This window comes from Bos indicus, chromosome 12, assembly GCF_029378745.1.
Source record: "Bos indicus isolate NIAB-ARS_2022 breed Sahiwal x Tharparkar chromosome 12, NIAB-ARS_B.indTharparkar_mat_pri_1.0, whole genome shotgun sequence".
Lineage (NCBI taxonomy): Eukaryota > Metazoa > Chordata > Mammalia > Artiodactyla > Bovidae > Bos > Bos indicus.
In genome coordinates, this window is record NC_091771.1 from 32,523,117 (window position 1) to 32,540,559 (window position 17,443).

General features: G+C 42.3%; 1 protein-coding gene across 2 annotated transcripts in view; it reads left to right on the forward strand.

Annotated features, from left to right (window-relative positions):
• USP12 (ubiquitin specific peptidase 12) overlaps nt 1–17,443 on the forward strand; it is a 59,924-nt gene that overhangs the window by 33,494 nt on the left and 8,987 nt on the right. For both annotated transcript variants that reach the window (XM_070800254.1, XM_070800253.1), the window contains exons 3-6: nt 8,146–8,359; nt 13,729–13,955; nt 15,910–15,986; nt 16,107–16,190. In XM_070800254.1, the coding sequence (XP_070656355.1) occupies nt 8,146–8,359; nt 13,729–13,955; nt 15,910–15,986; nt 16,107–16,190 (602 nt within the window). The remainder of the gene's footprint in view (nt 1–8,145; nt 8,360–13,728; nt 13,956–15,909; nt 15,987–16,106; nt 16,191–17,443) is intronic.

Below are 17,443 nucleotides of genomic sequence, written 5' to 3' on the forward strand. Positions count from 1 at the left end.
TCGCTTGTTAAGGAGGTGTGCACAGGTATAAACTCTGAGGTCGTGTGTACCAAAGACAGGTTTGGTTATCTGTCTCTAAGTGTCAGTTGGACGTCCATCCTAGGGTATACCCGTCCTTCAGAGTCTCTGGGGCTTGCTCTGGTGCTTTCTGGCTTCTCTTGATGCTGAGAGGGCACTTGCCTCTCAGCAAGTGAGAGAGCCTCTCAGTAAGAGAGCCATTCTGGCTCTTTCTCTCTTATGAATGTGCCTTCTTTTCCCCTTTAGAGGGTGTCTGGGAGTCCTGAAGGGTGTTCTCTGTCCCAATGTTCTGAAATCTCATCCTGTCTCTTGATGGGAACCCTGTTGTGCTGTTTACTGACCCATTCAGACTAATGATGTGTGTCCCTCAGGTCTAAGTCATTTCCAATACTATTATTGGGATAGTTTTCTTCCTGTTACTGTAATGTCTCTGTTTTGTCTTTTTTTTTTTTTTTTTTTTATGGTTAATTGCATATTGAAACAGACTGATTCCTTATTTTTATTTTTTATCCCATTTTTGATCATTTCCCTTAGTCTCCATTTTAGACTGTATCTTCAACTGTTTTATCCACTCTTTGCATGTTTCATTTTTTAGAGTGTTACCTTGTTTGTTTGTTTGTTTTTTTAATCTTGTTTCATGGAGACAATATCTTCTGCTCCTTTTCTTACGATATTATTCAAAGATTTTGTTGTTGCCGAGGTTTTCTTGCACTCACTGGATTGTTTCTGAGACCTTTGAGTTTATTCCACTCCCCCGCCCCCACCTCTTTTTTAGTATCTTTACTATTGGAAGGTTTCCTCAAATTTTGTTCATCTAAAAGAGTGAAATTTTCTCTAAGTTTGCTCTGTCTCTGGTCCATTGTCATCTTCTTTAGCCTTTTGAGTTTTTACCTAATCTATTCTTTTTTTTTTTTATTTTTTTATTTTTAAACTTTACGTAATTGTATTAGTTTTGCCAAATATCAAAATGATTCCACCACAGGTATACATGTGTTCCCCATCCTGAACCCTCCTCCCTCCTTCTTCCCCATACCATCCCTCTGGGTTGTCCCAGTGCACCAGCCCCAAGCATCCAGTATCGTGCATCGAACCTGGACTGGCCACTCGTTTCATACATGATATTTTACATGTTTCAATGCCATTCTCCCAAATCTTCCCACCCTCTCCCTCTCCCACAGAGTCCATAAGACTGTTCTATACATCAGTGTCTCTTTTGCTGTCTCGTACACAGGGTTATTGTTACCATCTTTCTAAATTCCATATATATGTGTTGGTATACTGTATTGGTGTTTTTCCTTCTGGCTTACTTCACTCTGTATAATAGGCTCCAGTTTCATCCACCTCATTAGAACTGATTCAAATGTATTCTTTTTAATGGCTGAGTAATACTCCATTGTGTATACGTACCATAGCTTTCTTATCCATTCATCTGCTGATGGACATCTAGGTTGCTTCCATGTCCTGGCTATTATAAACAGTGCTGTGATGAACACTGGGGTACACGTGTCTCTTTCCCTTCTGGTTTCCTCAGTGTGTATGCCCAGCAGTGGGATTGCTGGATCATAAGGCAGTTCTATTTCCAGTTTTTTAAGGAATCTCCACACTGTTCTCCATAGTGGCTGTACTAGTTTGCATTCCCACCAAGAGTGTAAGAGGGTTCCCTTTTCTCCACACCCTCTCCAGCGAATCAACCTACCTGATTTCAGGCTCTACTACAAAGCCACAGTTATCAAGACAGTATGATACTGGCACAAAGACAGAAATATAGATCAATGGAACAAAATAGAAAGCCCAGAGATAAATCCACGCACATATGGACACCTTATCTTTGACAAAGGAGGCAAGAATATACAATGGATTAAAGACAATCTCTTTAACAAGTGGTACTGGGAAATCTGGTCAACCACTTGTAAAAGAATGAAACTAGAACACTTTCTAACACCATACACAAAAATAAACTCAAAATGGATTAAAGATCTCAACGTAAGACCAGAAACTATAAAACTCCTAGAGGAGAACATAGGCAAAACACTCTCTGACATACATCACAGCAGGATCCTCTATGACCCACCTCCCAGAATATTGGAAATAAAAGCAAAAATAAACAAATGGGACCTGATTAACCTTAAAAGCTTCTGCACATCAAAGGAAACTATTAGCAAGGTGAAAAGACAGCCTTCAGAATGGGAGAAAATAATAGCAAATGAAGCAACTGACAAACAACTAATCTCAAAAATATACAAGCAACTCCTACAGCTCAACTCCAGAAAAATAAATGACCCAATCAAAAAATGGGCCAAAGAACTAAATAGACATTTCTCCAAAGAAGACATACAGATGGCTAACAAACACATGAAAAGATGCTCAACATCACTCATTATCAGAGAAATGCAAATCAAAACCACTATGAGGTACCATTTCACACCAGTCAGAATGGCTGCGATCCAAAAGTCTACAAATAATAATAATCTATTCTTTTACTGTCATTTTATTTGGGGTTTCGTGGGGAAGAGAGTTAAATGAATATTTAATTTCCCTTGGTTATTGAGAAGTCTAGCCTCGACTTCTGTATAGTATCTGAAATGCTTGCACTTACATATAGAGTTGCCTAGCGATCAGAAGCCTCATTTCAGTTCTGGGGGAGCAGACCCTATTTTCTTCAGTCTCACTGCTCCTTTTCTGTGGGAACCACTCTTACCTGGTTCAGACCCCAAAGCTCATTTGTGTCTTGAACTGTCGTAAAGCTGTGCCCATTGTTAGTGTCCCGGGAGAACCTCTCTTCTTTAGAACAGTAGTGTTTTCTATATTGAAGGCTATCTTACCTTTAGCTTGTCCTGTGTAAGCATTCCAGCCTTCTGCCTTTTGTGCCTAAGTAACTTTTTTGCAAATAACCTCCAAACAAGTAAAACAACATACTTGATACGATATGAGTCCTAAAGCTCTGTGGGGCTTCTCTAGTGGCTCCGTTGGTAAAGAATCCGCCTGCAATGCGGGAAACCTGGGTTCGATCTCTGAGTTAGGAAGATCCCCTGGAGGAGGGCATGGCAACCCACTCCAGTATTCTTGCCTGGAAAATCCCCAAAGACAGAGGGACCTGGTGGGCTGCAGTCCATGGGGTCTCAAAGAGTTGGACACGACTAAGCACAAAGCTCTGTGGTATTTTTTTTTTTTCTGCTAATGTTTTTAACTCAATATGATACCAAAAACCATTGTTGATTGTGTTACCAAAAGTTTCTAAGAAGGTATCATTTTTATTACTTCGTATGCACCAGTCTAAATTCAGAAGGTGGAGTTTGTGTTTCTCCCTGAAGCTGAATAAATGAGGTTCCAGTAAAGCCAAGGAAAGCCGGAATTTCCGATCTCTGTGCCTTGTTACAGTGATGAAGAATTGAGATCCCTGAGATCCTGAGGTAACCAGGGCTCCGGCTGTGAAGGGTTAATGAGCACCTCGAACTCTGCTCAGAGATCAGTGGTGGTGAGAGCAGGCTCAGCTGACCTGGGACAGCGACACACGCTCCTGTGATCTGTGGTCTTGGGCCACTTTACAGCTGTGTTGTGTGCCTTGAACCGTTTTCCATGAGCTCTATTTCTAACTCTTACACTGTCATCACCCTTCTCTCTAGTTTTCTTCTCCTTTTTTATTTGGAGTTATCACACTATTTATAGAGTCCCTTAAAAACTAAGGTTGGAGCTCTGAGAAGCTGGGGAGATGGCTTAGTTAATTCAGAGGTGAACATTTGAACATTTTCCTCCTGACCCTATGCCTGTTTGCCAAGTCGTTAGTGTTTATAAACAACACGGAATGCAGCTGCTTTAGGAACTTGGTGGTTAATCTTTCCTAATAATTGGATTCTGTTAAAATGAGGCACGTGTCTGTTTTCTTCTAATCAGTCTGTTCTAGCAAAGTGTGCATTTCCAGGTTCATTTTAATCAACCTTACAAAAAGCGAATACTGAAAGCGAATACTGAAAAGAGTTCCTGTTAGGTCTTCCTGATTGAATCCCTTTTTGCGACTAGTAAAGTACTAGAATCACTCAAAGGCATTTGCTTTTGGGAAACTGTCTGTGCATTTGGGCAATTAGAAAAGTAGACTTTTTTTTTTAATGAAGAGAAGGAAAAAAACCCCATAGTTTAATTAACCTACCAGAAAATTCAGAGTGGTTACTCTTCACTTTGTTAATAACAATCTAGTTTCCATTACTTTCAGTTGTAGATATTTTTATCTTGGAGGAACATTTTCGCAAATGATAGCTTTCATGTCAGTTGACTCTTCCTGATAACTCTGATGTCTATCCCTGTGATTTGCATAATACATATAGTGGGGGTTTCCTATTGAGTTAACCCTTGTGGGTACGTTAGTATTTCTGATGTTGCAGGATGTCAGGAGAAATATGGGTGTGCCTGGTGGGGTACAGGGGAGTGCAGAAACCATCTCGAGAGGCGGAGGAGCCTTTGGGTGCTTTCTCTTGCTGTAAAATCCCTCTTTTTCATGTCGGCTGTTTGTGCAGTTAGCTGAATTCTTTGAAAACAAATGGTTTTAATCTGATCAGCCAACTTGCCTTTTCCCCTTTATATCTTGTAGCCAATAAATACTTAGTCGAGTGAAGTTGAGTGAAGAGTCATTTAGACTGCTAGTGTCTTTTTCCTACGTTTTGTGCAGTTGCTCCGTTTTTAGCAGCCTTTCGAGAATCATTTTAACTTTCTAATACATAAGCCCCCAAACACAAGTCGGTTGGGATTAATGAATCTTTTTGTGAGGCTGAACCATCTTATAAAAGGCTTTCTCTAACCTGAACTGATAGTAGTCATTAGTTGGAACTCTGAATGCAGGGAACAAGGGTCACCATGGAGGAAAGAGAAATAAAAATGAAACTTACCATTTGCAGGTTACAGGGTTGAGCAGGCTGATGTCTCTTGGTTCTGTTTTCTTTTGTGTTGATTTCATTCTCCATTAGTTTCTTCCCACCTGGTGTCCTTAGGCTGCTCAAAGCCTATATTATCAGAGATCGCAGACTGTTCATATCAAACCTGACCAAAGAACTCGGGCCAGACTGGATCAAGTGCCTGACCCTGTGGCAGCATCTGCAGAAGGGCTTGTGACTGACCCCCTTACAGAATTTGCATAGAGAAGTCAGTTCCTGTGAGGAGGCCTGGGGCTGGGCAGCAGGTGAAGGGGGGAGGAGCAGGTGAGTAGGGGGGAGTAGGTGGGGGGGGCAGGTCAGAAAGGGGGTCAGGATGGGGGTCAGGTGAGGGGGAGGAACAATGTCCCTGAGAATCTGGATTAGGTACCCTTGGCTGCAGGGAGCAGGTGGTTGGGGATGTACCTGAACAGAAATTGTGGGGAGAAGAGGGTCTTCCCTTAGAAGGGGATGTTCATGGGACAGGCATCGTCACCAACCAGCGTGGGTGACAGTGGAGCAGTTAGCCATTTAAAACATTCTGTTGACATTCTGTTGACATAATAGTGGTTAAAACCAGTAGTTTCCAAATGGAATATGTAAGATGATTCATTGGCGGGTGGGGGCAAAAGTATGAGCACTGCTAATGTTCATTTTTACCTAAAAATGAAAGATAGATTAAGCTTTGCTGATTCTTAATAAATGGACAATGCTGGCACCCGTACTCTGTCCACACATGTGATGGCTCTGTATCACTTCAAGTTGCACAGTGCTGCAGGCTGATGGTACCACCCCTCTGGTTTATTTGTGCTGCTGCCATCTATCATGATTTAAGTGTAGACCTGGGGATTATAGGATTTAATCTGTTTCAGCTAAGCTAATTTTCCAAAAGGGACAGATGACTCAAAAAGGTTGTTTCAAAAATAACCATGTAGTGATGAGGTATGCCAAACCACACTAAGTTCTTCATGCAGATCATTGAGTTACTTCTTCACAAGATTGTAGAGGTTGGTGCTGTTATAAACGTCATTTACAGATGAGGAAACCGATAAAGAGAGTGGCTTGGTAACTTCCCTAGGAAGGCGTTGATAGTAAAAACCCATCCTGTGCTTTAAAGTCATTTGAAGTCATTCTTTAAGTAATTCTGCCATCAATTTGATAGACATTTAGGTTTATTTCTGTTTATTTTTGATTTTAGGAATTTATTTTTTCTTCCTGTTTTAATTTAATTTTTTAAAAATATGGATACAGGGACTTTCCTGGTGGTCCAGCGGCTAAGATTCTGAGCTCCCAGTGCAGAGGGCCCAGGTTCGATCCCTGGTTGGGGAATTAGATCTCACATGCTGCACCTGAAAGTCTGCATGCTGTAACTAAAGATCCTGTGTTCCTCAGTTGAGACCCAGGGCAGCCAAATAAATCTTTTCTTAAAAATATGGGTGCAAAAGAAACTTCTTATAACCATGTACATGCACAGCAGTCTCACTTTCATTGCTCTCTCCTCTTTTCCTTCTCTCTATAAATAATCATTTATATTAGCTTTTGATTTAGCCTTCCTAATTTTAAAATATCAGCGGACGTGTGCATGTGTTTATGGACATAGTTGAAGGTTGCATTCTTCAGCACTCCTCTGCAGGTAGCCTGTTAGAGTTTCGCGTGCAGGACCTTACCCTGGGACAGTGCTCTGAGAACTGTCCTCGGTCCTTGTGTACTCCTTGGATCCTCCCTGAGTGACTTCCAGGTGTTTTATTAGCCTGCTTTTCACGTCATTGTCTATTCACGGGAAGGAAGAAGGAAGGCAGAAAATATTTGTCAAGCTCTGTGTTCTTCTGTTTGTAAAGTAAGACTGTTTCCTCCCTTGTCATTAAATAGAAGGAAACTCGTGCCTCCCTGGCGTCTAGTGGTTAAGACTTTGTGTCTCCAATGCAAGGGTGCAGGTTTGATCCCTAGTCGGGGAACTAAGATCCCACGTGCCTTGGGGCAAGGCCAAAAAAAAAAAGAAGGAAACTGAAGCTGAGTGACTCATGGTCGCCTGCTCCAGGCCACACGGCCAGTGAGAGGTGGCGCAGACATTCAGGATTCAACTCCAGAGCGAGTCCACGTCCTCCTGATGGATTGAGCACGAAATGCCAGTGACCTGGCATTTCAGCATGTCAGTGGTTAGGCTGTCACACTGTTGATTCTTTCATCTAATACTTCAGAGTATCCTGTTTTTTTCTTATTTTCTGTTTTTATTTTTTGGATGGCCCTGAAGAACTTGATAGTAAACTTCACTATTATGTTTTTATAAAAGAATTTTTGAGAGTTATATTTTTAAATGTACAGTATAGAAAATAGTTCTTATACAACCGATACTATCAAAACAGTGAGAATTGGAAAAGAAAAAAATTCTCCAGAATCCTGCTGCTGCTGCTGCTAAGTCGCTTCAGTCATGTCCGACTCTGTGCGACCCCAGAGACGGAAGGCCACCAGGCTCCCCCATCCCTGGGATTCTCCAGGCAAGAACACTGGAGTGGGTTGCCATTTCCTTCTCCACTCCAGAATCCTAAACCTTATCTAATTTCACTATTTAAACTGTAGTTCTTTAACTCAGTGGTCATAAAGGCCAAATTTATCGCATGTATCTTTCTTCCATTTTAACCTGAAACTGATGTCAAGAGCATCCATTTAATGTTAAAATCTCTAATTTGCAGTCAGGACAATTATTTTTACCCTCAGTTCAGTTCAGTCGCTCAGTTGTGTCCAACTCTTTGTGACCCCATGGACTGCAGCATGCCAGGCCTCCCTGTCCATCGCCAACTCCCAGAGTTCACTCAAACTCACGTCCATTGAGCCGGTGATGCCATCCAGCCATCTCATCCTCTGTCGTCCCCTTCTCCGGCTGCCTTCAATCTTTCCCAGCATCAGGGTCTTTTCAAATGAGTCTTCGCATCAGGTGGCCAAAGTATTGGAGCTTCAGCCTCAGCATCAGTTCTTCCAATGCATATTCAGGACTGATCTCCTTTAGGATGGACTGGGTGGATCTCCTTGCAGTCCAGGCACTCTCAGGCATCTTCTCCAACACCACAGTTGTACCCTCGGGTACCTTTTGATTTATGAGGATCATAAATATTCGCTATCTTGCTCTTTCTCTTCTCTCAACAACTCTAGGCTTGGAAATTCTTTCTCTGGAAATTGTTTTACCCCCAATTTTAACCAAAAAAAATTTTTTTTTCTTCTTTTTCTATCCTAGTTTGGGAATACCTGCTACTGCAATTCAGTTCTTCAGGCACTTTACTTCTGTCGTCCATTTCGGGAAAAAGTTCTCGCATATAAGAGTCAGCCCCGGAAGAAGGAGAGCCTTCTCACGTGCTTAGCAGACCTCTTCCACAGCATCGCCACCCAGAAGAAGAAGGTTGGAGTCATACCTCCTAAGAAGTTCATAACAAGATTGCGGAAAGAAAATGGTAAATAACTCTTCTGCTTCTCAACCTGCTGCTGAGGTAACAGGACGGTCGGGTGCAGCAAGCGTTGGCTGGGCGTCCTCACGCCTGATGGTGCAGTGGCTTCTGAGAAGCCAAAGGCGGTGTTCCTGCCTGGAAGGCAGCGCCAGCCGGCTCAGTGAGGACACAGTCACTTGGGTTCCTGTGAGGTGTGGCTGCCGTCTGAAGTGTGCTGTACAGAGATTAAATTCTGTATGCCCGGATATGAGAAATCGTCATTTCTCTTTTTTTGCCTACTTGGCTCTTTGATCAAGGAAAGTTGTTGGGGGCCACTTCCCCGGTGGTCCAGTGGCTAAGACTCCAGGCTCCCAGTGCGGGCGGGGGTGGGTGGGTTGGGGGTGGCTGGGTTTGATCCCTGATCAGGGAACTAGATCCTGCATGCTACAGCTAAGACCTGGTGCACCCAAATATTGAAAAAAGAAAAGTTGTGGGGTCTTCTGCAGTTTTTTTGTTGATTTTTTTTTCCAATTACTGTTCATTTGTGTTTTTTTTGGTAATGCTTTTTATGCATATTAACTCATTTGATCCTTACAATAACCTGATGAAAGGCCATTATATTTCCCCCACTTTAGCCATGAAAAAAAAAAAAAACAAAAACTGATGCTAAAAGACATACCCCAGGCAAAGGAAAGCGCCAACACAATAAATGAAACTTTCTGGCTTAGATATATGGTTTTAACTCCACCCCCTACCCCACCCCACCCTTTTAAAAATAGTTACTGGCTACACCCCCACTTCCCTTTTCTCTCTTCAAATAGTTTTCATTTGATTTCCCTAGCAAGCTCATCATTAGTCACTACTTCCTCAGTTGCCTTAATGTCACTGGCACTCAGGGATGTTACGGTGACCTGTCAGGCCCGTGTCCTCCCTGACGTCTGAGCCCAGCGTCTGTCCAGGGTGGTGAACCGCCTCGGGAAGCTCGGATGGACTTGAGAAACGTGTGGAATTCTTTTTGCTTATTTGCTTGGAATTAGGCATTTCAGTCACTGTAGAAAGAAAATTGGGTGTTATTTTTAGTTTCATTTGTTATCTCTCGAATATAATGATGCCCATAGACATATAATTTGAGAAGTTTCTAAGGTTGGTTATTAATGGGGAGTCCTGCCCTTAACTCAGTTGAACTGTTCATTGTCACATGAATCGAGAAAAGCATGGGTCATACTGAATTTCCTAAAACATATGAAGATGCTGGAATAATATAATTATAGGTTACTCTTTATTAATCTGATAACCATGTTAAAAGTTTTGTTCATTTTCTCCATATACAAATAGATTAATTGCTCACAAAAGCACTTTTTAAAATATTTCCCTGATTCAAAGCTAAACCTACTTACTGTCTTAAATTCCAGATGTGTCGAGTATCTGCTGTGGTGAGAAAGCCAAGTACAACTCTGTTAGAATGAGAGTGATTCAGGTCTTCTCGGAGAGTTGTTGTTTTTTTTAGTCTGTGTTGGTGGGACACTTAAAAAATTTTGTCCTGGTAGAAAGCTCATGTACAGTTGACGTTTGGACAGCATGGGTTTATATTACACAGGTCCACTTGTACGAGGATTTTTTCAGTAGTCAATACTAGAGCCCTGCATCGTCTGTGGCAGCTTAAATCCACAGGTGCGTGACCAGGTACGGAGGGTCCTCACATACAAGGGGCCGACTATGGTTTTACATGGGTTTTCACCTGTGCAGAGGGCCACCTCTCCTAAGGTGGCTTGAAGTCAGAACAGCTGGCTTGTAGCAATGTGCAGCATTCACATTGCTGTTGGGGGTCAAATCTGTTCTTCTTATGTCACCTTCACTGTTTCAGGGCCTGTGGTCTGTTCATTCATTCATTCAAGAAATGCCAAATGACCTCTTTGGTTTACCATGGGGTTGAATGTTTTTTCATGTATTTTATTTAACCTTTAAAATTTTGTTTCTATAAGTTGTTGATTTCAAGTCTTTTGCTGACTTTGTCTTTTGTATAAATTCTTTTTATGTTGAAGATGTTCATACCTTTCAGGTTTCACCATCTTAAAATTTTTAAATAATTTCTAATGTGTAGAACTTAGTCTTATGTGGTCATATCTGCAGCCCTTCTAAAATGTAATTTTTAAATTCCTTGTGTCTTAGGGAGGCTTTCCCTCGATTTTCTAATCGGTTTCTATTCTATCATTTTGAAAATGTAAACTGTAAACTTCCTGAACTTGTATAAGGTCTGGAGGTGAAACTTCCTGGTGGGGTGGTGGTCTGAGTGCATCTTGTTGGCTGGATACAGATGCCTGTGTGGCCAGGTGGCCTGGCTGCCCGAGTCCCCTGGGTGGGGCCAAACGGCCTGCCTTGAGTCCTGGTCCTGCCGATTCCTGGCAGTGTCTTTACCACTCTCTTCCATTTCCTCACTTGTTAAATACTGCTAATAGCGGTGTCACGGGGTTGTTAGGAAGATGGCATTAGGCCCTGCCCTGGAAGGTCTTCCTCTCCAGGCTCAGGGTACATCATGTGAGCACAGGTCAAGTGCTTAGTGTTTCCATGACAGGACTCATTTGAGTAGCTACAGGGGACGTTCCACGGAGTTACAGGTCTTTGGAAGGGCCCTTAGAGATTCTCTGGATTAAATATATTTTCCATGATGCCTTTGTTCCCTAAACCTGACTGCACAGCAGAATCACCTGGAGGAGCTTGGAGAAGTGCAGGTTCCAGGCCTCACCTGACTCTGGCAGAGCGTGTACACGGGGCTGTGTGGCCCAGTGATTTATCATGTTCAAGGCTTCCTCTGTGATTCGTATACATTTGCCCTGGCACTGCCACAAGGTCCACTTTCCGCTTTAAAACTTTCCCTGTTGTAGTATTTATCAGTTCAGTCCTATTGCTCAGTCGTGTCTGACTCTGTGACCCCATGGACTGCAGCACGCCAGGCCTCCCTGTCCATCAGCAACTCCTAGAGCTTGCTCAAACTCATGTCCATTGAGTCGGTGATGCCATCCAACCATTTCGTCCTCTGTCATCCCCTTTCTCCTCCTGCCCTCATTCTTTCCCAGCATCAGGGTCTTTTCCAATGAGTCAGTTCTTCGCATCAAGTGGCCAAAGTATTGGAGTTTCAGCTTCAGCATCAGTTCTTCCAATGACTATTCAGGACTGATTTCCTTTAGGATGGACTGGTTTGATCTTGCAGTCCAAGGGACTCTCAAGAGTCTTCTCCAACAACATAGTTCAAGAGCATCAATTCCTCAGCACTCAGCTTTCTTTATAGTCCGACTTTCAAATCCATACATGAGTACTGGAAAAACCATAGCCTTGACTAGATGGACCTTTGTTGGCAAAGTAATGTCTCTGCGTTTTAATATGCTGTCTAGGTTGATCATATCTTTTCTTCCAAGGAGTAAGCATCTTCTAATTTCATGGCTGCAGTCACCATCTGCAGTAATTTTGAAGCCCCTAAAAATAAAGTCTGTCACTGTTTCCATTGTTTCCCCATCTATTTGCCATGTAGTGATGGGACCGGATGCCGTGATCTCAGTTTTCTGAATGTTGAGTTTTAAGCCAACTTTTTCACTCTCCTCTTTCACTTTCATCAAGAGGCTCTTTAGATCATCTTCATTTTCTGCCATAAGGGTGGTGTCATCTGCATATCTGAGGTTATTGATATTTCTCCTGGCAATCTTGATTCCAGCTTGTAGTTCATCCAGCCCAGCATTTCTCATGATGTACTCTGCATATAAGTTAAATAAGCAGGGTGACAGTATACAGCCTTGACGTACTCCTTTCCCGATTTGAAACCAGTCTGTTGTTCCATGTCCAGTTCTGACTGTTGCTTCCTGACCTGCATATAGATTCCTCAGGAGGCAAGTCAGGTGGTCTGGTATTCCCGTGTCTTTCAGAATTGTCCACAGTTTATTGTGATCCACACAGTCAAAGGCTTTGGCATAGTCAATAAAGCAGAAATAGATGTTTTTCTGGAACTCTCTTGATTTTTCCATGATCCAGCAGATGTTGGCAATTTGACCTCTGGTTCCTCTGCCTTTTCTAAATCCAGCTTGAACATCTGGAAGTTCACAGTTCACATATTGCTGAAGCCTGGCTTGGAGAATTTTGAGCATTACTTTACTAGTGTGTGAGATGAGTGCAATTGTGCAGTAGTTTGAGCATTATTTGGCATTGCCTTTCTTTGGGATTGGAATGGAAACTGACCTTTTCCAGTCCTGTGGCCACTGCTGTTTTCCAAATTTGCTGGGATATTGAGTGCAGCACTTTCACAACATCATCTTTTAGGATTTGAAATAGCTCAACTGGAATTCCATCACCTCCACTAGCTTTGTTCATAGTGATGCTTCCTAAGACCCACTTGACTTCACACTCCAGGATGTCTGGCTGTAGGTGAGTGATCATACCATCATGACTATCTTTTTTGTGAAGATCTTTTTTGTATAGTTCTTCTGTGTATTCTTGCCACCTCTTCTTAATATCTTCTGCTTCTGTTAGGTCTATATCATTTCTGTCCTTTATTGAGCCCATCTTTGCATGAAATGTTCCCTTGGTTTCTCTAATTTTCTTGAAGAGATTTCTAGTCTTTCCCATTCTGTTATTTTCCTCTATTTCTTTGCATTCATCACTGAGGAAGGCTTTCTTATCTCTCCTTGCTCTTCTTTGGAACTCTGCATTCAAATGGGTATATCTTTCCTTTTCTTCTTTGCCTTTCACTTCTCTTCTTTTCATAGCTATTTGTAAGGCCTCCGCAGACAACCATTTTGCCTTTTTGTAGTATTTACGGGACAATAGATTAAGTGAACTAATAAAAAGCAGTTGATTCTTACCACCTCAATACATTATGTATGAGGATAGGTTTTCTCTTTTTTGATCAATTAGTATTTTTTAGAAGATTTTTGGAGAAGGCAATGGCACCCCACTCCAGTACTCTTGCCTGGAAAATCCCATGGACGGAGGAGCCTGGTAGGCAGCGGTCCATGGGGTTGCACAGAGTTGGACACGACTGAGCGACTTTGCTTTCACTTTTCACTTTCATGCATTGGAGAAGGCAATGGCACCCCACTCCAGTACTCATGCCTGGAGAATCCCAGGGATGGGGAAGCCTGGTGGGCTGCTGTCTATGGGGTCGCACAGAGTCAGACACGACTGAAGTGACTTAGCAGCAGCAGCAGAAGACTTTTATTCATCATAACTTTATTTTCCCCACATTTGAGTCATAATTTGTATATGTGAAAGGTACCTGTTTCTTGTTCATTACTAACAGTCCCAAACATTTTATGTAATTCTGATAGAATACTAGATATACTTTTTTTAATTTAGTTTTTTTAATGAAGTTATTCATTCTGAAATAATTCTCTGTGTATCATTATTTTTAGAGCTCTTTGACAACTACATGCAGCAAGATGCCCACGAATTCCTAAACTACCTACTAAACACCATTGCTGATATTTTACAAGAAGAGAGAAAGCAGGAGAAACAAAATGGTCGTTTGCCTAACGGTAACATCGACAGTGAAAATAACAGCACACCAGACCCAACATGGGTTCATGAGATCTTTCAGGGAACACTGACTAATGAAACCAGGTGTCTTACTTGTGAAACTGTAAGTATATCATCAAATGTCGTATAGAACACATCTAACCCATCGTGTTAAAAGTTCTTTGAAGATGAATGTGAGAGTGAGCTTGAGAGTTGTGGTGCCTGTGACCGACGAGCCTCTCAGCTGTCTCTTGTTGACTGAACCCTGAGCCGGCAGAGGAACACTCGCTGCGGTGTGAACTGTGCGGAGACTTCATGTTGAACAGGAGGGCTGTGTTGTGACTGCAGTGTCGTACAGAGTAGTCTCGCTGCTCTGACGGCCCTCTGTGCCCCGTGTATTTGTGCCTCCCCCCGCCCCAGCCCCTGTCGGCCGCTGGTCATTTTACTGCCTCCATAGTTTGCCCTTTCCAGGTGCCACGGGGTTGGAATCGTAGAGCACGTGGCCTTTTCAGATTGGCTTCTTGCACTCAGCAGTAGGTATTTAAGGTTCCCGCCCGTCTTTTCACAGCTTGATAGCTCATTTTTTTTTTTATTGCTGAATTACATTTTATTGTCTGGATGTACCAGAGTTTATCCATTCACCTACTGAAGGACATCTCGGTTGCTTGTTTTGGTAATTATGAATAAAGCTGCTCTCAACAGGCATGTGCAGGATTTTGTGTGGATGTGTTTTCAGTGCCTCAGTTAGTGGTCAGGGGCGCAGTTGCTAGATCGTGTGGTAGGAAGAGTACGTTTAGTTTTGGAAGGAACTACATTCACATTCCCACCAGCAATGAGGGAGAGTTCCTGCTGCTCCACGTCCTGGTCAGCACATGCTGATGTCGGTGTTTTGGATTTTGGCTGTTCTAATAGGTGTGTAGTGTTGTCTTGTTTTAATTTGCATTTCTCTGATGGCATATAATGTGGAACATCTTTACATGCACCCGTTTGCCATCTATATATCTTCTTTGCTGAGGTATTAGTACTAGTCTTTGGCCCATTTTTCAAATCAGGTTGTTTGTTTTCTAGTTGTTGAGGTTTAGGAGTACTTTGTACATTTTAGATACCAGGCCTTTGTCAGCTGTGTCATTTGCAAGGATTTCTCCCAGCCTGTGGCTCATCTTTACTTTCTCTGAACCATGCCTTTGGCAGATCAGAAGTTTTTAATGTTTTAATTTTAAATTTTAATAAAGTCCAGTTTGTTTGTTTGTTTTCCTTCATGGAAATGCTTTTGATATTCTTTAAATGCTTTTGGTGTCGTATCGAGAAAGTCATCACAGACCATCTGTGCGTGTAGAGTCGTGTGGTGGTGAGGGGTCCCGGGCACGAGTCTGACGTCCCTCCTGTTGCATCCTGTCGAGGGAGGCAGCCAGCATGAGGGATGTGTCCTACTCCAGTTCACTGAATCAGTAGTAACTTTAGATCATGACAGATGATTTATTCATAGTTCAAACAGAACATGGTTAAATTCAGAGGGTAAATGAAAGAAGGTCATAAGTGAAGGCTCATTTGGCATGTTGGACTAACATTTTTTCTTAAATGGTAGTTTTTTTCTTAAATAATTAAACAATACAGAGATCATGTCCTTTACCAGCCATTCTCATTCAGCCTTGTCCTGTGTTCTTTTAAGAATTACTGTATATGGCATAGTTTGTTTTATGCTTTACACCATGGACACAGGAGCCTGGCGGGCTACAGTCCATGGGGTTGAAAGAGTGGGCCACGACTGAGTGACTAAACCACCCCCCATACCAGGATTCGGGGAAGTGATAGGATTTCACATCACACCAGCCTTTGCCAGTAAGGAGAGCAGCCGTAGGTGCACTTTGGTATTTTCCTCTAAATATAATGAAGGGTGTTGATTCAGCGTCCTTTTGTAAACTTGCATGACTCAAGTAGTTTCTTTTCAACTTGGGGGAAAAGGTTCTTTATGTATTTAATAATACTGATAATAACCCACATTTAATTCTATCATTTTGAAGCAGTAATTTCCTGATATCTAAAGAAATCAACGGTAATTAATTCTCCTATTTTTACAGATAAGCAGCAAAGATGAAGATTTTTTAGACCTTTCTGTTGACGTGGAACAAAACACATCAATTACTCACTGCTTAAGGTAAGCATGGAATTATTTATTTTGACAGTTAATGATTATCTTTGGTTTTTAGAATATCTTTAAATGAATACATCATTTTCTGGTATAGGCAAAACTAATTTATTTTGAATTTTACAACAGGGGTTTTAGCAACACAGAAACTCTATGCAGTGAATACAAATATTACTGTGAAGAATGTCGCAGCAAACAGGAAGCACACAAACGGTAATTTAGTGTTTTCTGAAATTCATAGTGATTCTTTGGCCATGGATGTTCTAACCAAAAGTGATCTCTGGCAGTTTACATCGAGTAATCATCCTTCGTTTTATCACCAACCGTTAAGACTCATTAGGTAATTACTAGACAAACACATTAGGTGGTTACCAGGCAAACAGTGCTCAACTCTGTGCTGCCTTGACTGTCCACACTTGGTGAGTGTTTAATCACCATAAACCAACACAGTGAGAGGGTTCTGCTTTGAAGCTCTCCTCGTTGTGTAAGCTTTCTCTTGGTGAGGAAAGAAGAGGGGGAAAGTGCTTTCCTCACGCCCACTCCAATCTCCACTGTTCCTCCTAGGATTCATGCCTTTTCTCAGTGTGTTACCATGAAGACCGTATTCTGGTATCAGAAAAGGGACTCCTCATCACCCTGATTATTTTACTTTTTATTTTGAAGCAGCCTCAAAAGTCTTGTGAGCAATATACCAAGAATGCTTTTTCACCCTTAACCATTTGAGAGTGGGTCCCTGCTGTGATGTCCCACAATTCTGAGGCTTTGGTAGCAGTGTCCTGCCAGCGGAGACGTTTCCCCTGTACCATGTCCGGCCACGTCAGGACAGCAGCACTGACGTGTTACTGTTGTCATAGACCTTCCTTTAGCATCACCAGATGTCCCAGTAATGTCCTTTATAGAAAAAAAGGGTCCAGTCCAGAAGCACACGTTGCATTTAGCATTCGTGTCTCTGTCGTCTTTCTACATCGGGAGCAGTTCCTTATTAGTCTTTGCTTGACTTTCACTCTCTTGACACTTAAAAATTACAGGTTAGTTACTTTACAGAATGTCCTTCTTTGGGTCCATCTAATGTTTTCATGTGATGAGGTTCAGATTATGTATTCTGGGCAGGAATCACACAGAGGTGAGGCTGTGTTCTTTTTAAATACACGATTTTGATGCGTGTCATGTGTCGGGGCCCCACGACCACTCCTGGATTTGATGCTTCCCTAGAAGGACTCACAGGATTCAGCATCTATAGTCCTGCTCACAGCCAAGGTTTGTCACAGGGAACAGTGACAGGTCCGATCAGCAAAGGGGAAGCCAGGTGTCCTGTCCCCGTGGAGTCACTTGGACACACTTGTTTCTCCAGCATCGAATGTGGCAGCATTGTCTCCCAGAGAAGCTCATCACAGACTCAGCGTGGTGCCCGAGATTTACTGGGGGCAGGTCACCTAGGCATTCCCTGCCTGTGTGTGTGCATACAC